This window comes from Talpa europaea (assembly GCF_964194135.1).
Source record: "Talpa europaea genome assembly, chromosome: 12".
Lineage (NCBI taxonomy): Eukaryota > Metazoa > Chordata > Mammalia > Eulipotyphla > Talpidae > Talpa > Talpa europaea.
The window spans coordinates 40,667,258-40,689,836 of record NC_140079.1 but is presented as its reverse complement, the minus strand read 5'-3'; the positions used below and the strand labels follow the sequence as shown (position 1 = coordinate 40,689,836).

The following is a 22,579-nucleotide window of genomic DNA, read 5'->3' as shown; positions in this document are numbered from 1 at the left end:
GCAGGTCCCAGGTCTTAGACCATCCAGTCTCCTGGGTAACAGGTGCTCACTTGCCGACTACGAATGCCTGGATCCCAGTGATCGCCCTTCCGAGAATCAGCGCATGAATGTCATGAGTGCCTGGATAAGACAAATGCAGAGGTGGTTTGAGTCTTAAGAGCTTACAACTTCCCTTTAACATCATTCCTCAGAATAAGCTGAAGGCAAAGGAATGGTTGTTAGCTATCTAAACATTCAACATGTCAATGTTTTAGTTATTCTGATTTTTAAGTGTTAAGAAATGTTATGGTCTGTAATGGATTATAGTATTTTCATTTATAGTGTAATGAAATGTTTACCGAAAGATAACTTTTTCATTATTAAAGTATTTTCAGAAAAAAAATTTAAAATCAATCTTTATATTCCTCCCCAGGCTACTACTCTGGAAGACCAGACCCACACAGGTGGCAACTCCTGATAACTACCGAGATCATCCCTTCTTAGTGACCACTGCCAAGAGAAGACTCAGAGGCCACAGTTCCTGCTATAGTGAGAAAATTTGTTTTCAGAGTTCTGCAATACATTTTGGTGGGGGAAAAAAACCAACCCAAAGTTTTATACCACCCCAAAATACTGTGAATCTAGTCCCTACTATAGGCCCAGCTTTGGTGCTCCCCATACTTGGCCAACTTACTTTCCCTACCCCCATCCCTGCATAGTTGATTAAACATTTTGATTTTCAACCCTACCAAGTTTCATTCCCATAAAGGCAGAGATCTGGTGAGCTCTAGAAAGGAATCAGATCCTTTCTTATCCACAGGAGAGACAGGAAAGCAAATATCAGACAATGCCTCAACCAGCCTATCTCCCAATACCTCATATCCACTTCCCACGCCCTCTTGTCTGGGTTATACTTTATAGCCCTCAGCACTGCTTCCTTTTCCTCAGCTTCCAGAAGTCAAGGAAAGATCACTGCCTCCCTTTCATAGAGTAAAAAAATTCTATTTTCTTCTTAAAGTGCAGCTCTAATCTAATCCATCTTCTTCACAAAACCACCTGAAAACCCCCTGTGCTTGACCTTGAGGTTTTTCTGGAATGTCCCATTCTAAATAGTACACAGAGCTTCTCCGTCTCCCTCAGGGCCTAATGTGGTCCCACTTTCTTCCTAAGAGACAAGTACCTGCCTCCTCCCTGTATTTCTGTGTGGCTCACAATGGATTGTACACCATTTTTTTTTTTTCTTTTTCATTATCTTTGTCCATGTCTGTCTTCCTTTGAGGCCAGGTGTTCTGGGCCCCCTGCAAGTCTCAAAGAGCTGCCAGGGACAAACACTACAACCTATAAATAGTTGACCTTTTTTCTTAAATAGGAGTGATGATTCCTGTAGGCACTTTGTCTCCCTGGCATCCACCAGCTCACTGGGCACTATGCCCCATTCAGGCTATTCAAGAAACCTTACTACAGTCTTTGAACATACACTTCCCAAGCATAATAGGAGAGGGGCTAAGAGTACTTCACTTTCCCTGCTCTGATGGGAGTCATACCAGATGAAGGGTATGGAGGGCACTTGACACAGGTCACACTGCCAGTGGGGTTAGCTGAAGTAGGACTGGGTCCTATTGTCCCCACCCCCTTCCTCACAGTCAGGCCACTGTGATACATCCTGCAGGGACCCTATTCCCACCTTCATAGGTATTCACAGCCTCTAGGTTCATGGCGTGGCGGATCACATGATACTCGTCAGAAATTCCATTTCCCCCCAGCATGTCTCGGGCCTGGCGGGCAATGTCCAGGGCCTTCCCACAGTTATTCCTCTTCAGCAAGGAGACCATTTCTGGGGTGGCCCTGGGAGTGGCACAGACATGTAATAGCATTAGATTATGAAGAAATGAACCTGCTCTAGGCTACAGGCTCCTTATACCCTGGGCAAACCCAGCCAAAAAGGGGGTTCCCTGTAGTACTGTCACATAGCAGACAGAGTTCCCAAAGAGGGACAAGGGGCACAGCCCTGGACCCTTAAGGTCAAGAGGGTGAGAAAGGACAGGTCCCCAGATGCCTCAAGTCAGAACACCCTCTCCCCAGGGCCCACTACCACTATGTGCAGAAGGGGCATGAGGTACCTCCCCTTCTTCCCAAAGCCCCTACTTGTCTTGATCCTTCAGGCGGCCAAGCTGTAGGCAGGCATGAAGGCCCAATGTGATCTCAGTGAGCATGTCCGCCAGCTTCTTTTGAATCAGCTGGTTCCTAGCCAATGGGACGCCAAACTGGATCCTAGATGGGCAAGGTCAGGGGTAAGTAAGTATAGGAGGGGAGCCCCTCCCCAGTCCTGTTCCAGGGCCCCACAGCTCTAGGAAGCCTTCCCAGACTGTCTCAGCTTCTATTGAGCTCACATTGTCCCTGTCTGGCCCCTCCCAGCTCAGAAGGACTCCTCTGCCATTGGGGCTCACCAGTGGGGTAAAGGATGGAACCCAAGCCTCCCATATCCCTAGGAGATCTCACTGTAGCCCTCACACACCTGTCCAGGGTGTACTGCCGGGCGGTGTGCAAACAGAACTCAGCAGCTCCAAGAGCACCCCAGGAAATGCCATACCGGGCGTTGTTTAGGCAGCCAAAGGGACCCTGTAGGGTTCAGAGGGAGCCTCAGGCTCATCCAGGAGGTGCTGAAAGGACCTATGTATAACCAACTATGGAGTAAGGAGGATTCCCCTCCCCGGACACACAGTATAATAAGAGGGACATGGGGCAGCCATTTAAATCACGTGTATGGCAGGCTTGCTCAGTGCCTGCTCACTCTTGGTTGGAACACAATTCTACCTAGCCTGAGATCTAGGTTGGAGTCTCAGATCTAGGGTTCAGTGCAAGGAGACAAGAAGATGTACACATACCGAAGGATAAAGCTGGTTCATGGGCAGAGCTGTATGAGCCAGATAGCCACCCATAAGGGGCAGTTTCTGCATATCAGTAAGTCAGGCAGACTCCTTGAATCACAACAGTCATGTAATGCAATATGACAGCATTCAAGTCAAGGATAGACCATACATAAGATGGTGGTCTCTGTATAAAGCCTACATGTGTAGTAGGCTATCTTTGTGTAATTAAACTCTATGACAATGACACAATGATAAAATTGCCTAACAGTGCATTTCTCATGCACTGGGGACATGTTGTGTCCCCAACATTAAGTGACTCATGACTGTATTATGTGGGCTCCATTAGCACAAGAACCATATGTGTCTATTCACCAGCTGGTGACCAGTTCCCAAGGTGTTCACTGCTTACCGCCAGGCCAGATGCATTGGGTAGCACATTCTCCTCTGGAACCTCTACACCGTCCATGACGATCATGCCCGTGGCTGAGGCCCGCAGGGAGAACTTGCCCTCAATTTTGGGGGATGAAAGGCCTCGCATCCCCCTCTCCAACAGGAAGCCCCGAATGCAATTATCTTCACACCGAGCCCATACTACAAATAGGTCTGCCACAGGCGAGTTGGTGATCCTGGAGGCAGGGCAGACAGTGAGGCATGTGGCCACCACCCTCTTGCCCCTGCCCACCCACCTGAGCAACCCAAGTCTCTCACCAGGTCTTGGCCCCATTTAGGATGTAGCTCTTGCTGGAGGGGTTGTGGTGGGCTCTGGTCTCCATGCTGCCAGGGTCACTCCCATGGTTGGGCTCTGTCAGCCCAAAGCAGCCCAGGAGCTCCCCAGTGGCTGTAGGCATGAGGTTAAGTCAAAGGCTGCCTGTCTCCCATTCATCCCCTCATGAAAATTGTCAGCCTTTCTACCAAATCAGGTTCTGGCAGACCTGGTCCTGCCTTCATGGCATTCCCCAGGTGGTAGGGAGACACGTTGGGGATGGACCCCCACAGGAATCAGGAAGGAGTTGGCTACACTGTCTTGAAGAGTAGTAAAAGGGGAGGGGGGCAGGAAAAGGTGTGGGGAAGAGTTGTTCTGGTAGAGGCAACAGGATGTGCAAAGGCCAGTTGTACATTGCAGAATTTCAAGTAGCTGAGTCTGATTGAAGAAAGGCAAACAAAAGAGTGACCAGCAATGAGATGGAAAGGTCAGTGAGGCCTTGTGGACCCAGTCCAGAAGTTAAGACTTTAAACTTTGGGCTGGGATTGGGAGAGCAGAGAAAGCCAATCAGGAAGGAGAAAGAAAGGAGCAAAATCAAGACAAACGTAGGAGGGGGAGTGAAGATCACATGTGAGGTGTGGTCTATGATGTAGCTGGAGATCTAGGTGGCCACTGGTGCTATCCATTAGGTGGGGAGAGAAGGCAGGCTGGGGGACAGCCCCACCCAAGTTCCAGACCATTAGGACTATGTTCCATGTGGGTCCCCGGCAGCTACTCACCCAGCCGGGGCAGGTACTTCTGCCGCTGTTCCTCGCTGCCATATGCGTAGATAGGGTGCATGACGAGGGAGGACTGGACACTCATTGCTGACCTGTAGCCACTATCTACCCTCTCCAACTCTCGGGCCAGGAGCCCATAGGCCACAGATGAGACTCCAGCACAGCCATATCCTGGTGGGGAAAGGGAATATAGAGGGGACAAAACCCTGCCCAGCTAAGAACAGTGATTTCTAGGGCCCAAGATGGAGGCTGAGGGTTGAGTTCATTTCATGACCATAGGATGGAGGGATGGTTAGCAGCTTTGATTTACAGACTGGGAAGCCTGGGTTTAGGGAGCTGCAAGTGTGGAGAGAAATGTGTCCCTACCTTTAATGGTCGGACCCAGAACTCCGAGTTCTCCCATCTCTGAAATGATCTCCCGATGAAAAACTGCAAAGACAGATACCCAAGTTCAGATCTAACGTTAGGCCACTGTCGCCCCCATCCCAGGGACAGAGGGACCTAGAAGCCCAGATATCAATAGCACTGCAGGGCTGGAGTGGCTGGTGGAGGCCCTGGTCACCTTCATTGCGATTGGCCAGCAGGATGCGGGGCATGAGACGCTCCTGGCAGTAGGTTCGGAAGGTGTCCCTGATAAGGATCTCATCCGCCGTCAACTGCTGCTCCAGCACCAGCGGATCCCTCCAGTCAAACTCCGGACGCAAGGCTGGGGCGGGAAATGGGACGCGACTCAGCCCAGCTCACAGGCCCCAGCGCCCTCCTCTCCGCAATCACCAGCCCCACTCCTCCACCCCCATCTGGCTCCCGGTGGATGTGGGCTGCAAGCAGGCCTCTGTTCCCCTAGCCCTAGTCACGGCCCTGCCTCCCCACCCAGGCAGCTTCGTATTCTGGGACAGGGCCGACATGGGGCAGACAAACAGTAAACAGCTGGATAAGGCAGCAGACGCAAGGTGCGACGAAGGGTCCTTACACTTGGTCGCTTTGCTCTGTGTCTTTCCGCTCTTTTCTGCAAAACAGAACGGGAAAGTCGACCAGGGAACGTCTCCAGTTCCTCCCTTCCCATCCTAGGCTGGTCAGGTACTGACCAGTCTGTGCCGCCGCCGAACCCCAGGCTTGCAGGATGCGCAGGCCAGATCGGCAGCTCAGCAGCCGCGCGGAGATCCCTCTGAGGGCCATGTGGGCAGCAGGCCGGCAAATGAAGCTCTGAAGACACCCCGATCTGGAGCAGCGGGGCGTCAGAGAGGGTCAGCTCCCCGTCGCAAGCCTCGCGCCAATCCTTACCTGCACCGCTCACCGCACAGACTACGGCGCAACTGACAATGGCATTTGACCTCAGAAGGGGGAGGGAGAGGTGGAGGCCATACGGAGCCTCTCATTGCTTGGTCCTAGAACCCAGAATCTTCTTGGCTCTGCCTTTTAAAAAGGCCCCGGCAGTTTCCCCCCCCCCCCCCCCCCGAGGTCGATGCTCCCCAGGCGGAGGCCGATTTAGCCCCTTTAAGGGGCAGAACCGCGAAGGGGCGGAAAGCAACTGTGCCAACACTATTGGTCCGCTGTATCCCTTCTATGATTGGTCCTAAGCAGGGGCTCGGTCCACTCTTGATTGGTCAGTTGCAGGGGGCGTTGCGGAAGGATTCTAGAGTTAAAGAAATTGCGGCTGGAGGAAAATGAATCCAGGAAACCAGGCCAGACCGCGAGGTTTCCTCTAATAGGGAGCTGTGTGTGTGTGAAGGTAGGCTCCGGTAGGCGACCTCAGCCCAACCTGCCTGCGAGGCTGTTTCAGAATGCACACCTAGTCGCCTGTGTATGATTAGTGTAATTCGTGTGCTATAGGATTCTGTTTATCTATGTGCGTGATTGTGTTTGTGTATCTGGTATGTAAGTGGAATTGACTGTGTCTGTGACTGGGGTTCTTGACTGTGCCTGTGTAACTATCTGTGACTTCCTGTGCCTGAATGTCTTTGTGGTTTCTTGTCTGTGTAATTACAAACTTGTCTAATGGCATTCTGTGAGATGGTGTGTCTGAGCGGTACTCTGTATGATTGTGTTTTGATGATTTCTTTCTGTGTGTGACTGTTCTCCTTGTGATAATATGAATATTTGCATGCATGTCTGTGTGATTGTGTGTATCTCTATGTCAGTGTGATTTGGTCTCAGTGTGTGATTGTGTGACTCAATGTGACATGAGCATATGTCTGAATGAGTGGCTGTGTTCATCTAAATCACTTTTCTGAGCTTTTGTGTGTTGTGCATTTGAGATAAGTCCATCAAACTTCACCATCTCTAGCTGAAAGTCACATATTACCATGACCTGACCATTTCCCAGATGGGGAAAGTAGTCCCAGAAAGCAGAATCTTACTGCACAAGGACACAATGGGCCAGGTGCAGAGCATGGAGAGAGATCCTCACCTCCTGATTCCCAGAACAGGCCCCTCCCTAACCAGGGGCTTGTCTTCCCACCTGAGAGGTGGGAGTAGCTGTGAGGTGATGTATGAATGTGATCACTGGCCTACCATGTTTCCCCATACCTAGGACCTGGGTTTCCCTGGGCCCTCCCACATCTGGGGCCTTCTGGGCCCTAATATCCAAATGAAATCATTTGAACCCTCTTCATCAAACAGGTGTGAGTCCATCACTTCCATTGAAATGTCTGGAATTCTTCATAAATCTCTCCTTTTGGTCACCTTCCTCCTAATAGCAGTGGCCTCTCTTCTTCCATCCCTACCGAACCCCAAAGCTGCTCTGACCATGGGTGTCAGAGGAGGATAACAGCAGGAGGATAACACTTGGAAACTCAGGTGGAGGTTCAGGTTTTGCCACCCTGGAAGTTCCATCATCCTTCTTGGCCACATGCTCTCAGGGCCTGGCCTTTCAGCCAAATGCCCCTTCTCTCTGGACTTTTAAGCCTTTGCCTCATCTTTCTTTTCTTTTTTTTTTTTTTAAAGATTTACAAGAACTGGAGTGTAGGCCAGAGGTATGGGAGTGAGAGGATTCACCAGAGACAGAGTGGGGAGCAGAACAGGCAGACTGACTGAAACACACTGCTGAGGGGAGCAGCGGGTGAGGCAGGAGAGGTCTGCTGCGCCATGTGGGTTGCTCGAACTCAGCTGCAGTGGCTGGAGATAGCTTGATAGCACTGTCTTTAACCCCTGCGCCACCAAGGAGGCCCTTTGTCTCATCTTTCAGAGTCAAAAATACCTGTTTAGTGCCTCCTCCTAAACCAAACAGATGTCTCTTCCAGAGAGACCACTTTCCTCTCCAGGAAGCCACTCAAATTCCAACCACATCATTTTATTCACATAGCATATTTCATTCATATAACATGAAATGAGCCGTTTAAAGTGTATAATTCATGGGTCTCCCTGGTGGCACAGGGATTAAAGTCTCAGCGTTATGAAGCTATCACCAGCCTCTGCAGCCTGAGTTCAATCCCCAGACAAGAAGCTACCCACACAGCACAGCAGACCTCTCCTGTCTCTCCTGCTACTCCCCTCAGCAGTGTATTTCAGTCAGTCTGCCTGTTTTGCTCCCCACTCTGTCTCTTGTGAATCCTCTCACCCCCTGCATCTCTGGCCTAAACCCCAGTTCTTGTATGCATAAATAAAATAAAAATAAATCTTTTTTTTTAAGTTTATAATTTAGAAAAGAGATATTTGTACATCACAGTTCTGACAAAGGGTCAGTTTCTGAAACATATAATTTATACAATTCAACAATAGCAACAACAAAAACCAAAACCACCCAATCAAATCCAGTAAAAAAATGGACCTACATAGATACTTCTCCAAAGAAAATATAGAGATGGTCCACACGCACATGAAAAAATGCTCAGCATTACTTATTATAAGAGAAATGCAGGGCCTCCCCGGTGGCGCAGCAGTTGAGCACTGAGTTGCGAAGCTGCCCGCGGCCTCTGCAGCGCCAGTTCGATCCCCGGCTGCTCCCTGGCCACCGGAGGAGGGTCCCACATGGCGCGCAGACCTCTCCTGCCGCCCGCTGCTCCCCTCAGCAGTGTACTTCGGTCCTCCTGCCTGCTCTGCTCCCCTCTCTGGCTCTGGTGAATTCTCTCACCCTCCCCGCTTCTGACTGTACCCAGTGCTTGTATAAATAAAAATTAATCTTTAAAAAAAAAAAAGAAAAAGTTCACTGTCAGATAACTGGATAAAGCAATGGGTGGGTACATACTCAATGGAATACTACCCAGTTACTAAAAATGATGAAATAATGCCTTTGGGACAAATCAGATAGATCTTGATGTAATAATGCTAAATTAAATAAGTCAGAAAAACAGATTACTTCATACATATGTGGGATATAAATAACCACAGCAGACAAACCGATAAAACAAACCAAGAAATAATTTAGATTCTGAAAAATGTAATAGTTATTTAAGGAGTTCAGGGGGAGGGAAGAAAAAATAGAGGAGGGAAGGTGGTTTGGTATTGGGCACTAGGGCTTTGGTGGAGGTCCCTGAGAGTGGTAAATTATGTACATACTTCATAGTTATTATAGGCATTCTGCTGGGTATGTCAACTGGCTATTCTATTACTTTTTGTCTCTGCTCCCCACCCCCATCCCCAATGGCACATACTTTTTTTTTTTAAGATTTGTTTATGCATACAATAACTGGGGTACGGCCAGAGGTGTGGGGGAGAGAGGATTCACAAGGCAGAGTGGGGAACAGAACAGGCAGACTGACTGAAATACACTGCTGAGAGGAGCAGTGGACGAGACACGAGAGGTCTGCTGTGCTGTGTGTGTAGCTTCCTGGCCGGGGATCGAACTCGTGCTTCATTGGCTGCAGATAGGTTCATAGGTTGTGTCAACACTGTGAGCCACCAAGGAGGCCCTAGCACAAACTTTTTTCTCTCTTTGTGTGAAGGCTTTGTGTGACACCAATTGTGTGTGATGGGTCTATGTCTGGACAAAACTGTCTCTCATTATCAGGGTACTGATTCATGTTAGTATGATTGTCTGTGTTTGCCTGGATAGCCCCTGTGGCAGGGTAGTGGTAGCTGTGCAATTGTGTGACTAAACAATCACATACGTGGCAGAGCTATGCACAGTTATCTCTGTCTCATGAATAGCTGCTTTCGTGGCTGTAGCATTCTGTTTGTGATGGTCGGGTGCAGCATATAGTAGGCTTTTGTGTCTGAGACTATAGCTCTGTGACAATATATCCAGGAATTCCCATGCAATATGGTTGTGTGTGATTGTGTTAGCACCTGTCTGTGATGATGAATTCTATGTCTGAGGGATTGTGTGGCCAGAGCATTGTGTAACCAGTATAGCATATGATTGTATTTTGGTGCCTGGGAATTGTGTGTGTGCATGATCTATATGACACACAGTTATATGGACAGGTACTGTATGGTGCGTGTCACTGTGTAATTACATATTTCAAGTGTGAGTGACTATGAGCTGTGTCTGTGATGTGCGTCTTGTTGCCCACATGGGGCTTCCCAGGCCACCACATGCAGGTCCCTGGTGTAGAATCTTGGTTCCCTCCCCCATGAGTCGGAAACCCAGCAGCACCTGGTCAAAAGCAGGGTGGTACATGTCTTATGTGGGTCAGGTACGTCCTGTGGCCCTATCCAACAGTTTCATCTCATACAGAATGGGGGTCACATCCCCTCCCTAGCACCCACTACACTGGAACAGTGTAGTTCCACCGGCCTCAGCTTCCACACTTCCCCGTGCCCTGCAGCACAGCCTGGGGCTCCCTGGTAGATTCAGCTGATTGCAAAGTCCCCTCATGCCACTAGGTGCAGACCTTAGGAGCTCACAATCTAGAAAAATTAAAGTCAGCCTAACATGAAGCCCCAGCCACTAGTCTTCCCACTCACCAGGGACAGAACTTTGGCTGTTTTGGGCCCCTACCTGATAGCAGCCACCAACATCTGGGGTGTCTGATAATTCTTGGCTTGGCAGGCAGTTTGTGCCAAGTCCCACCATCAGCACGGTTGCGGCTCTTTATTGGGGAGGGGAGAGCTAAAGTTCCCCAGGTTGGAAAGAGAGGGTCTTCAAGCCCCTTCCCAGCATACATGTTTTGCTTGTCATGTCTTCTCCAAGAAGTTAACTGAAATCAGGTCCTCAAATCTCTCCTTGGCAAACCCAGTAACTCATTTACCCAACTCTTGAACCCCCAGCCCCTGATCCCCTTATCCCTGAGCCCCCAGCCCCTGACATTAGACTTGGCTTTAGACACACAGTCTCTTTTAGTCCCAAACTGTCAGAAGAGAGGTCTAGTCCCCAGAAACAGTGACCCCCGCCTTGCTTACCCCTTATCAGGGGCTGCAGCCAATCAGCTAAAGTCAGAGAGGAGCCTTCCAAGGGGCCATTAGAGCTTCAGAGTCCACGAGGCTGCTGAGGGAGAGGAGGCCTGAGGCCCAGGGTGGGCACCAGCCATGGGTGCCGCTGAGACTGCCTTGCCCTCTATCAGCACACTGACAACCCTGGGCCCTTTCCCAGACACGCAGGAAGACTTCCTCAAGGTGGGGCCAAGCGGGGTCAGGGTGGGCTGCTGGGGTCCTGGGCTGGGGTCATAGCTTGGGGGTCAGGTCTGCATCTTGCCCTGAGATGTGGTCAGATCTTGTCCAGAGACCTGGCCAGGAATCAGGGGTCCTCAGCTGAGGTCAGGGGTCTGGACTTGGTCTGAGGTAGGGGGGTATTTCTGTCATAGAAAATGAGACTAGGAGCTGAACCCCTTGTGGATCTTGGCTCAGTGAGACAAACCTAGATTAAGGGGAGTACAGCAAATGTGCCTAGGGGACATCTGGGAATTAATCTTGGGGCTCAATCTTTTGAGGGGATGGCGAAGGAGATTCTGGGGGAAACTGAGGCAAAGTTAGCCCCTCCACGAGTCTTCCATTCTTGACTCTGCCATCCCTTCCCCCATGCTTGAATGTGGCTGCAGATAATAGAAGCCTTATCTCTTGTCTCCAGCCAGACCCACTAGACCTCTATCCCAGGAGCTGAGGGGTGGGGGTGGAGGCACTGTTCAGGGAGAGCGACCTACTGACATGAGACACAAGCAAACAAGACCCCTTTCCAGAACCTCTGGCTAACCTGTGCCCATTAGGGCATCTGGTACCCTCCATCTCTGGGCTGGGAACTCTGGGTACCCTGAAATCTCTCTCTACTGGCTCCCTCCTGCAGTGGTGGCGCTCTGAGGAGGCACAGGACTTGGGTCCTGGCCCCCCCGACCCCACGGGGCTGCCCCTCCACGTGAAGCTGGAGTCAGAGGATGCACCTGCGGAGGACCAGGACGAAGTTGAGAGGGAAGAGGCCACCGCCTGGGACCTGGATCTCTTCCTCACCAACTTCCCCTACCCAGAGAGGGTCGGTGCGTCCCAGACCCCGGGAGAAGGCTCGGGGCCACAATTCCCGCAGCAGCCCGAGACTCTGGGTGCCTATGCTGGTGGCCTGGGGCTAGTGGCTGGGCTCTTGGGTCCCCAGGGACACCCAGGCTGGGCGCGCCCAGCCCCAAGAGTTTCAGCCCCCGACGCCTTTGTGGGTCCAACCCTGGTCCCGACCCCCGAGCCGAAGGCGCTGCCGCTGCAACCGGTGTACCCGGGACAGGGTGTGGGAACCCCCGGCAGTTACTTCCCTCGGACCGGGCTTTCGGTGCCTGCGGCACCCAGCGCCCCCTATGGGCTGGTGTCTGGGTACCCCGCGCTGTACCCGTCGCCTCAATACCAGGGGCACTTCCAGCTCTTCCGGGGGCTCCGGGCTCCCGCGCCCAACCCTGCCGCGCCCGCCTCCTTCCTAAGTTGTCTGGGGCCCGGAACAACGGGTGTGGGACTCGGGGGGACCGTAGGAGACCCAGGAGGGACAGCCGAAGTCGCACCGTCCAAGCGCAGCAGGCGCTCCTGCGTGCGCAAGCGGCAGGCGGCGCACACTTGCACGCACCCGGGCTGCGGCAAAAGTTACACCAAGAGCTCACACCTGAAGGCGCATCTGCGCACGCACACCGGTGAGTGAGCGAAATGCGGAGCTGGAGGCCGGGCTTGGGGCTGGACAACCGAGTTAGGGGAGTGGCTGGAAGGGAAGACCCTGTACTAGGGTCGGACCTGAGGTTTCAACTGCTACGGAGTCTGCGAGCTGAGGGCACGCTTGCAACGCCAGGAGCGGGGCTAAAGTACCTAAAGCGGTGTGGAAGGTAGGTGGGGATGGAGATGAGACCTAGAGCAATTGGGGAGTGTTTCGGGGAACTGGCGGGTAAGACCTGGACGAGGCACCAGCTGAGGAGATGAAAGCCGGGCTACCGGCCTAAGGTTACCCCTAGACTAGAGGAAGACTTCGAGATAAAACCCCCGTGGAATGCCAGGGACAGGCCCCAAAGACACAGGATTCAGGGTTGGGGCAAGCCAGGAGCTCAGAGTTAGGAGACGTCACCAGGAGTATAAAGGTGTCTAAAGCAGGTTGCTAGGTACTGAGGTGCACCAGACGTCAGGAAGTGTGACCTGGACTCAGGAGGTGAGACTACAAGATGGAGAAGTACAGGGGCCCACCAGCACAGGCAGGTCCGGGAGGGGAGGGTGACTAGCAGGGAAACAGAGAAGAGTAGGCTTAGGAGAAGCTGGGCCCGAAGGATCCAAAGACCAGGGCAGGGCCCTGGAAGAGAAGCAGGAAGAGGAGGAACGAGGCCTTACCAACCGTGGGGCCAGGTGCACAGACCTGTCCAGGGTCGCAGGCAGGGAGGGGCCGGGTGTAACAGGGAGAGTGCAATCCTCCCACACCTGACATCTAACACAAGGTGAATTGCAGAATTTAAGAGCCAAGGCCAGGGGTGGGCAGCAGCTAGAAGTCTCCCTGGGGTAAAAGAGGAACTGGAACACAGGGTGCAGCGCCAAAAAAAGAAAAGAACAAAACAGAAAAGAAAAAAACCAAAAAACAGGGTGGGTGACTTTAGGACACAGGAAGGGTGCCCAAGCAAAACAAGCATAATAATAATGGAAGCAGTGTGCACGGGATACACCCAGGAAGTGAGGAAGGCAGCTTCAGGAACATGCTAGTACCTGAGAAAAGGTGAGGGTCACAGAGAGGAGGAGAGACTCTTTCCCCCCTCCCGAGAGTGGGTGTCTCTTTGCATTTTGTACTCTAGGCCCCTTATTTGCTTTATTCTAGTCCCTGCCTAGGCTGCGCAAAGGAGGACAAGACTGGGGGGAGTGGGCTGGGAGCTCGGTGGTGCTCAGGACTTCCTTGCCCCGCAGGGGAGAAGCCATACGCCTGCACTTGGGACGGCTGCGGCTGGAGGTTCGCGCGCTCAGATGAGCTGACCCGCCACTACCGGAAGCACACGGGACAGCGTCCCTTCCGCTGCCAGCTCTGCCCGCGTGCTTTTTCACGTTCTGACCACCTAGCCTTGCATCTGAAGCGTCACCTTTGAGTCCTGTCCAGCCACTTGGACCTTCCTGTGGACTGAGGATAGAACAAGAGCCGATCTATGAGTGTGGTTTTCCTTCTGATGGACACTTGCCTGGAAACGCTGCCCCTCAGAACCACAGATCCCGCCGCCTAAAGATTGAGGACTGACCCATACACCTGGGGAGCCTCCAAAAGAAGCTCCCACGTGTCCTTAGACACATAGTCACACAGAAATGTCCAACGGTCATGCAGACACAGCGAGACAGACTTCCAAATGAACAATTCAGATAGACATTCAGACTTCCGCCAGAGAGACACTCCGCTGGACCCTTAGACCAGCTCACAGGAGGCCCTGGAAAGTGGGAGGGGTTGTGGGCTGAGGCCTCCCTGGGTCCAGAAGGGGCTTCACACTGTGACTTGCACAGTGGCTGCAGTCCGCTGTGAATGGTTATTATGGGTCCTGTAAAAATGCCCTCCCAGATAAAGCTTCAGTGTTGGACCGACTTTGTGGGTTTTGAGTGCTGGAAGATGGGAGGAATGTGCACCCCCAGATGGGAGGAATGTGCACCCCCAGAAGTGGGGGTCATACACACCATTATCTCCTAAACCTCTGCTACACCACCTTGCAGGCCTTGCTACCTCTTCCCCTCAGCCTCCTAGCACCCACCCAAGATCAGTCCACATCGTCCTTGCCTTCTGCCTAGAACACCAGGGACAGTCATAGTGACCGTGTCCCTCCATTTAAGAGCCCTCAGCCTAGTACCAGAGCCCTAGTACCCCTTGTCTTGTTACCATCCAAGCTACTAGCCTCTAAGCGAGGCTAGTAGCTTGGAAAACATGCAGAATGAAAAGGGGAGGACTGAAGTACAGAACAACTTAACAGAGCAAAGATCACAGGAATTAAACCTCAGGCTGTAAAGCAGGAAAGGAAAACAAAATCCAAATTTGCATTTGACCCAGAAAGCTGTGGAGCAGCGGGGTCCCGCGTAGGAGTGTGCACGGGCATTGGCCAGATTTAAAGAGACGAGGGACGTGAGCTTTGACTCGCCGGGAGAGGAATAGGAGGCCGGACTCGGCGCCACCTGACAGTAGAGGGGCGTGGTCCGGACCGAGCGCTGGAGGGTGGAGTGTATCTGGTCTGTTCTAGGGAAGCCGGAGGCGGGCCTGCGAGGAGCGACTCCCCGAAAGGAAGCCCCGCCCCCGGGGGGCCCGGGGCTGACTTTTCTGATCACTGCTTCTCTACTCGCGGGCGGAGTCTCCAAACTTGTGATGCTGCTGCCCCGATTCCCAAGCAGGTTTGGAGAAGTGAAAGTCGCCTGGGGTCGGACGTGCCCCAGCTCGTGACCCAGCGGCCCGCGGTCCCGACGCAGATTCCTCCACTCCAGGGCCATGGCCACGCTGAGCCCGCTGCTGCTGGCGGCGCTGCTGTGGGTCCCTGCAGGAAGCCTGACCTGCTATGGAGACTCAGGGCAGCCTGTGGACTGGTGAGTGCGCGGGCACCCACCCTTCCAGCGCCTCTGGTCTGGGGGTTGCTGCGCTCCTTCACGGCTTAGGGTAACCATTTCGTCCTCCATTTCTGTCTACGCCCCAAACTCCAGGTTCGTCGTCTACAAGCTGCCGGCCCAAAGTGGATCCGGCGATGCGGCGCAGAGAGGGCTGCGGTATAGATACTTGGACGAGCACTCAGGGGGCTGGCGCGACGGCGCAGGGTCCATCAACAGCTCGGAGGGGGCGGTGGGGCGCAGCCTGCTGCCGCTGTACCGGAACAATGCCAGTCAGGTGAAGGGGTGCTGGGTGAACCCGGGGTGGGACTTTAAGGTGGATCAGGCCTGGGGGAAACCTTGACGTTGCCCTGTGCATCTCTTCAGCTGGCCTTTCTACTCTACAACGACCAGCCGCCCAAACCCAGCAGAGTTCTGGACTCTTCCAGCCGGGGGCACACAAAGGGTGAGGACTAAACTGGAGACTGGGAAGGGCTCTGGTTTCCCTAGGTATCTTCCCCTGACCTCGGAGGAGGTGGCTGTGCTGTCAGACCCTGGGCCTCTGTTTCCTCCTCTTAAATTATCCTTCCTCTGGACTATGAGAATTGACTACTGTGGCAATAGCTCCACAGTGTGACCTCTACACTGCCCAAGCCCTCTCAGGCCCCCTGCAAACCAAGCGTGTTCCTGGTTGCATGTGTGCTTGTTGGGAGCCTCCAGCAGTCCCCTGATTCCTGTCTTCTGGTTCAGGTGTGCTGCTCCTGGACCAAGAAGAGGGTTTATGGCTGGTCCACAGTGTTCCTCGCTTCCCTCCACCTGCTTCCTCTGCTGCATACAGCTGGCCTCGTAATGCCCAAACCTATGGGCAGACACTGCTTTGTGTGTCTTTTCCCTCCGCCCAGTTCCTGAAGATTGGTGAGTGGGGAGAGGGAGGCACACTGAGTGCCTCAGCCCCAGCCTACGATGTGGAACAGTTCCTTTTCTCCTCCTTTTGTCTTTCAGGCAGACAGCTGACCTACACCTACCCCCTGGTATATGAACACAAGCTGGAAGGGGCCTTCTCTGAGAAATTCCCTGAGCTGGAGATGTTGATCAAGGGCCACCACGTTCGCTATGGACCTTGGAACAGCAGTGTGACACTCACATCAAAGGCAGGGGCCACTTTCCAGAGCTTTGCCAAATTTGGAAACTTTGGAGATGGTGAGCCCTGTGGTTGAGAGTTAGAGAAACTTTCTTTGCGGTGGGGATATCTGGTGTGTACATGGCTAATGGCAGATCAAGGATAAGGAGGACCAGGACTCTTTGGGAGTCATAGCATGAGAGGCAGACAATCAATAGGCCTGGGTTCAAATATTAGTTTCTAACTGTGTGATGCATGATTTACCTGAAACTTCAGCTTGCCTACCGAAAAAATGGTGATACCAGTAGCTACTTTAAAGGATTTTTATGATGCATGTGAAAGTGTTTAGTAATGGCTATGAATCTTACTGTTGTCATTTCCAGGCTTGACAGGAATTGGCAACTGGGGAAACAGCTCAGAGAGGGGAAGGGGCCTAGGAAACGCCTTACAGTGACCTTGACGCTACCTATATCCTCTTTCCACTCTCTGCAGACCTGTACTCTGGCTGGTTGGCAGAAGCCCTTGGCAGCAGCCTGCAGGTGCAGTTTTGGCCAAACTCTCGTGGCACCCTGCCTTCCAACTGCTCTGGGGTCCACCATGTGCTCGATGTGACCCAGATAGCCTTCCCTGGGCCAGCTGGGCCAGCCTTCAATGCCACAGAAGACCACTCCAAATGGTGTGTAGCCCCAGAAGGACCCTGGGCCTGTGTGGGTGACATGAATCGGAACCTCAGAGAGGAGCACCGGGGCGGTGGCATACTGTGTGCCCAGCTCCCCACCCTCTGGAAGGCCTTCCAGCCTCTGGTGAAGGCCTGGGAACCCTGTAGGGAAGAAAGCAGGAACTTCTCTCCAGCAAGCCCAGGAGAGCATACAAGAGCTAACCCTTAATTATGTCCTTGATCTGACTGTGACTCAGCCTAATCATCTGGGAAATGGGAATCATAGCACCTGACGCTGGAATATTGAGGAATAAAGGCAAATCGATGAATGGGGTTATTAACCCCTTTGTCAGGTGAGCACTGATCTCTGAACAGCACTGCAGCTCCCAGAGGGCCTCTTGAGGCAACTGAGCTCCAAAGTGGTACTGCAAGAGGGGGGCCACCTAAGACTCACCTCCCTCTTTGGTAACCAGGACTGGAGTTCTGCCCCTGAGCAGACACAGGGCCACAAACATGTTTTATAGAAGGGGTGAGTACAGAAAGGTCACGGAGCACGGTCGTACTTTATTTATATGTGTACATATGTATACAGGTCGCTGTACAGCGCAGGGCCAGGAGTCCTCTCAGCTATGGGCTAGGTGGTGTGGGTCAGGGTGCCCCCTTTTTGGTCAGGCCTGCTGGGGGCACAGCTTCAGCAGGGCACCGGGAGGTCAGCCCCACCTCAGGTTTGGTAGCAGGAACCAGGAGGGAAGTCGGTGGGGCTGGGGGTCCTGCACCACTGGGTGCATTCTTCGTGGGGGTTAGGGACGGGGTCTGGGATTCTGGGGAAAGCTTGGGGGAAGCGGGCTTGGAACGAGGTCCACTCAGCGTGGTCCGTTCCTCTACTACCTCCAGTACCCAGCGCTCCCGGCCCCGGGGGACCTCAGGGGCAGGAGATGCCAAGTGTACAGATTCCCGTGACCCCTTGGAGTCTGCTCCTGGTGGCTGGAGAGTCTGGTCCTGGGTCCCAGGCCGCACTGGTTCTACGACAATGGGCACCAGAGGTGTGCCCACCTCACCAGAGCTACTGCGCCGGCCTGTCTCGTGTTCCTGCACTGGACTCAATGCAGCCTTAGCCACAGCCCTTGCTGCCCCACCCAAGACATCCTCTGTCTGCACACTCTGATGCCGCGTGCAGCTGGTGTCCCGCTCCAGGGTCCTGCTCCCAGGGGTGGTCGCACGGGGTGGGGTGGACGCCTCAGTGTTGCAGAGTGACTCCTCCTTATTAGACTTCGATGGCCTGAGGGCACCCTCAGGCAGCAGTGGTTCTGAGCTCAGGCTCAGGGGAGACTCCTGGCGGCCCAGGCGGCGAACGGCAACCTGCCTCTGAGCACCAGGACCCTCAACAGGGGGTGTCTCACCATCAGACTCAGCGAGGCTATGCAGCGCCAGCTCACCATGGAAGTCCTTTCGGAAATCTGGGTGGCCCACCTCGAGGCTGTGTTTGCGCAATGCACCCTTCTTATCGGCACCCAGGGAGGCTCCCAGCTTCTCAGCTGATTGCACACGTTTAAGGAGCGGTGAGCGTGGGGGTTCAGCACTCTTGGGGCGTGGGCGCACCACAGGTGGTGATGAGTGTAGTTTGGCAGGAAAGCTCTGTGTTGTGTTGGAGCTACCCACAGTATGGCCTGGCAGTGGTGGTGGCGAGGCCTGCGTCGGGGATGGTGTGTGAGCCAATGGCGACAGAGGGATGTTACCCGCTGACTTACAACGAGCAGAGCGGTACTGGCGGTGCAGTTTTGGTGACAGACCATGCAGTGTACTGGGCCGGATGTGGTGTGATGCAGACGAAGCTGGTGAGTTGGGTGTGCTGGAGGCCGGTGAGCTGCTCTGAGAGGAGGCACCTACAGTTGAGAGAGGGTATTGTGTGCAGCAGGCACACCAGGGCTCCAGACCAGTCATACCACACATCCCACAGTCTCTGACCCCAGCACATGACCAGCTTACCTAGGTAGGCGGAGTCTGGTGTGGAGCGGTAGCTGTGGGTGGGAGAGCGGGCAGGGAGCCCATGTGTGGGCGAGCCAGGAAGGCTGTCGCTGGACGACAAGGAGCGGTTCAGCGATGACAGTGAGCGGCTAGTGTGCAGTAGATTTGACTGCTTTGTAATCTTCCGGAAGAGAGAGCTGCGCTTCTTGCTGGCGGGACAAGACCACCAACCCTTGATCAGACTCCATACTCCCAGCTCCTCCCATTTTAGGGTCCACACCAGTGCCCCTCTCAGCCTGAAGTCCCGCCCACCACTCAAAATCTGGAGTGTTCTGAGATCTGCAGTTAGCTTTTGGCCCCACACACCTCTCCTGGCCCTCCCTGGCGGAAGGCCGCTTATTCCTCCTAGCCATTTTGGCCTTGTAGCTGCTGCGCCGCGCGGGGCCTATGCGGATGGAGGTATTTTCGAAGGGTGTTGTGGTCACAGCCACCTTGTTGCCACTCTGGGGGGGAAGGAGGTGGAAGGGGAGGAAAGAAGTTACAGCTCCCCAGAACCTCCTCCACCAACCTCTCCCCTCCCCGCAGGGTGCTCCTTCCCTTACTCTCACCTTAAGGATCAGCTCCACGACCTCAGGATGCACCATGCCATGTACAGGCTCCCCATTCACATGGGTGATAAGGTCCCCCGCACAGAGCCCCGCCTCCTGGGCTGGGCCCCCCTCCTCCACGTGCTTTGAACAGGGGCCCACAAGGACAGGTTAACAGGATTAGTAACAAGGAAATCTCACTAAGCTTATATGCCAGCCACCTGCATGTACTGTATAACACACGCACTTCATAACACTGCATGAAATGGAAATTATTTTCCTCATTTCACAAATAAAGAAACTGAAAGGGAAGTGATGGCAGGGGTCACCAAGACTGCCTAGCTCCAGAGCTTGAGCTGTCCCTCATCCCTGGAGACCTACTTTCTCCCCAACCCCATCCGGGGACATCACCCGTGAGTGCTCACCCAGACAATGTGGTGGACACTGTAGACATCTGAGTCACCCATATAGACACGGATAGCCCGAAGAGTGAAGCCATACTTCTTGCCAGAGCGTTGGATGGTGATGGGAGAGCGAAGCCCACTCACAGCTGGAGAGTAGTCCCGACTGGGTGAGGAGTCTCTTGAGGATGGGTTTGAGGAGAGAGATCGAGGTGACATGGGGCTGGCCAGGGGTGAACTTCCATGAGGGTCCACTGTAGACACAGAATCATGGTCAGAGGTCAGGCAATAAGACACAGCTTTCCCAGTATCTGTTCTTCCCTCCCCCACAAGCCAAACAAAGTCCCAGGGCTCTCAATGGTCCATCTCAGAGTCAATCACTGTGGACAAGGAAAATACAGTATTTTCATTAGCCTGATCTGGCACAAATGGGACAGCCCCTCCCCCACCTTCCCTGTAACAGCCTAGTGTCACCTGCAGGAATCATGACAGACAAGGCAGTGGCTGAGGCTGACTTGATGACTTTGCCCCCAGTTCGAGCAGGTCTTTTCTCTATCGCAGGGTCTCCTGATAGCTGCTGGTGCCGTGCCCTACGCAGAACTAGGTCATTGGTGGCTCTAGGGCCTGCTGGATCCCCATCCTTCAAGGTTGGGCACAGGTCACCAGGGCGTGGCTGTTCTGCTGCAACAGAGCAGGTGGGTTAAAGGTCATTCCAAGATCACAGACTTCTGTGATGCTGTTCCTTCTGCCTGGACTGCTCTTCCACTTCTCTCACTGGATTGTGAGTTTTATGGGAGCAGGTAACACATGCATCGAGCACAGATCCTGATACAAACACATTTGTTGACTGTGCATGGATATGGGGTGTTCCTCATGCTGATGGGAATCCCAGGTTGGAGAGTGAAGAGTGGGTGAGATCTTGTATAAACAGTACCAGGCTCATTGAAATGTCAATATAAGCTCATTAGTGAATGGGGGAAGGGGAACGGAGGGGACACTCACTGGCCTCAGGGTCCCTGGCGTTGAGGGTGCCATCCCCTTGAGCTGCCTCTTTGTGGGCCCGCGAATCCAACGAGCCTGGGGGATCGGAACTGGGCCGAGGAGGCCTGCGCAGCCGGGCCTCATCATCATCCTCGTGGGGGGTGTTGAAGCGGCTGGGCTCCAGCAGCGCTGAGAAACGGCGGCGTGCGCCCAAAGGGGGACTGGCCTCCCCTTCCAGGAAGCTGGCCTCAGACGCTGAGAAACGCTTGCTGTGCAAGGGGCGTGTGGTCAGAGAAGACACGCCCCTTTGGCCCCGCCCCCAAACGCAGCCCTGCGCCAGCTCACATCTCCGGCGAGCCCCCTCTCCAGGTCTTCTCACGCAGGGTCAGGCCTCCTAGGGCCTCTCGCTTGCCGGCCACCTTCTCCTCTGAGCCTTTGGCACTCGGCTCCCTCTTGTTGGTCCCCACTGGGGTCTTGGGGTCATGCTGAGACAGCTGCTCCATACTGCTGTACACCTGTGAGGGAGGGTGGATGGCGGGCCGGGCATGCCCAATTTTGTGTCATCCTCCTGCACCCCCAAAGTTAGGTCTTGCCCTATTTCAATTCCCACCTTGAATTATTTGCTCTCCATCCAGCCAGACCTTCCAGGCCCCACCCAAATATATGTACCCTCATCTAATTAGGCCCAGTGCCCCTCTAAATGCTGCTCCTCAAAGTGAGACAGAGCTTGGTGTTGCCACAAAACTATTCATCCTCTCCATCCCAGGTCCTGACCCCACCTTGTCCTGACCTAACCCAGCCCCCTTGGGGCCCTCCTTTCTAAAACTGTCCAGGTTCCTGTTAGAACCCACTCAATGCGAGACTATCCCAAGACTCTCATGCTGCCTCCCCACCTCTCCTCCCATCTTTCACAGACCCCCACCTCACCCCCTCTGTAACCTTCCCAAAGTGAAACCCAGTGCCTGGGATCTGATTCTAGACTCTGCCCAGATAAAAAGAACCACTCCGTTCAGGCCGCCAACCTCAGACCTCACCCGGCCCCTAGCCCAGCCTCAGCCCACCTTGCTGAAGCGTGGAGAGCAGGAAGAGAATTGTCGGATCTCCACAGGCTCCTCCTCCGTTGTGTCATCCTCATCATAAGAGTTCACGTGGTGATACCTGTCTGAGCGGGCTGGGGAGGGACGTGAGCCATGTCAGTGGGCACGGGTCCATTCCTCAGATCATACCCCCATGGGAGCCTGGTGTTAGTATGGCCATGCCCTGCCCCATGGTCCTACCTGATTCAGGTGCCGCCCCCAGACTGGGTCCCTGGTCCTCTGCAAGATGCCTTGTAGCACCCCCTTCAGAGAGGCCACCCTCCCAGATCCCAATTTGGGTGCTCTCTAGCCTGGCTCCACCTCTGTCCAAGCCCTAGCCCCTGCCTCCTTCTCGGCCCTAGCACCGCCTAAGCCCACACCTTGGCTCAACTTTATGACTAATCTCTTTGCTCCCATCCACATCCACCCTCTCAGCCTGCCATCCCCTTCCTGGTCTCACCAGACTTATACTCAATTTGTCACATACTTCTTAGACTGAGCCCCACATCCACATCACACCATGCCTCTGCTGCCTTAGCCCTTTCCTTCAGTGGGTCCCATCCCAGGCCTACTCAAGGACTACATCCTCAGGATCCCACCCTCAACTCCCAC

General features: G+C 53.8%; 4 protein-coding genes across 4 annotated transcripts in view; 2 read left to right on the top strand and 2 right to left on the bottom strand.

The window, feature by feature from the left end:
- Positions 1-46: 46 nt before the first annotated feature.
- Positions 47-5,507, bottom strand: GCDH (glutaryl-CoA dehydrogenase; the record flags this gene model as incomplete). Its single annotated transcript, XM_084249575.1, has 11 exons — positions 47-120; positions 1,664-1,824; positions 2,125-2,250; positions 2,495-2,598; positions 3,259-3,475; positions 3,558-3,687; positions 4,332-4,502; positions 4,698-4,760; positions 4,894-5,037; positions 5,302-5,337; positions 5,417-5,507. 11 exons carry the CDS (start codon positions 5,505-5,507, stop codon positions 47-49), a joined length of 1,317 nt encoding a protein of 438 aa, XP_084105701.1.
- A 5,229-nt stretch (positions 5,508-10,736) lies between these two features.
- On the top strand, positions 10,737-13,767 carry KLF1 (KLF transcription factor 1; the record flags this gene model as incomplete). Its single annotated transcript, XM_084248863.1, has 3 exons — positions 10,737-10,823; positions 11,488-12,304; positions 13,545-13,767. 3 exons carry the CDS (start codon positions 10,737-10,739, stop codon positions 13,718-13,720), a joined length of 1,080 nt encoding a protein of 359 aa, XP_084104989.1. The 3' UTR covers positions 13,721-13,767.
- Positions 13,768-15,087: 1,320 nt separating this feature from the next.
- On the top strand, positions 15,088-17,186 carry DNASE2 (deoxyribonuclease 2, lysosomal; the record flags this gene model as incomplete). Its single annotated transcript, XM_084249975.1, has 6 exons — positions 15,088-15,182; positions 15,297-15,477; positions 15,567-15,645; positions 15,930-16,094; positions 16,182-16,379; positions 16,792-17,186. 6 exons carry the CDS (start codon positions 15,088-15,090, stop codon positions 17,184-17,186), a joined length of 1,113 nt encoding a protein of 370 aa, XP_084106101.1.
- Positions 17,187-17,605: 419 nt separating this feature from the next.
- Positions 17,606-22,579, bottom strand: part of MAST1 (microtubule associated serine/threonine kinase 1) — a gene marked incomplete at both ends in the record, with an annotated part of 28,233 nt that continues 23,259 nt past the window's right edge. The window contains 9 exons of the mRNA XM_084251287.1: positions 17,606-18,840; positions 18,944-19,131; positions 19,289-19,425; positions 19,531-19,653; positions 19,935-20,164; positions 20,385-20,591; positions 20,913-21,160; positions 21,237-21,406; positions 21,953-22,062. Of these exons, the coding sequence (XP_084107413.1) occupies positions 17,606-18,840; positions 18,944-19,131; positions 19,289-19,425; positions 19,531-19,653; positions 19,935-20,164; positions 20,385-20,591; positions 20,913-21,160; positions 21,237-21,406; positions 21,953-22,062 (2,648 nt within the window). The remainder of the gene's footprint in view (positions 18,841-18,943; positions 19,132-19,288; positions 19,426-19,530; positions 19,654-19,934; positions 20,165-20,384; positions 20,592-20,912; positions 21,161-21,236; positions 21,407-21,952; positions 22,063-22,579) is intronic.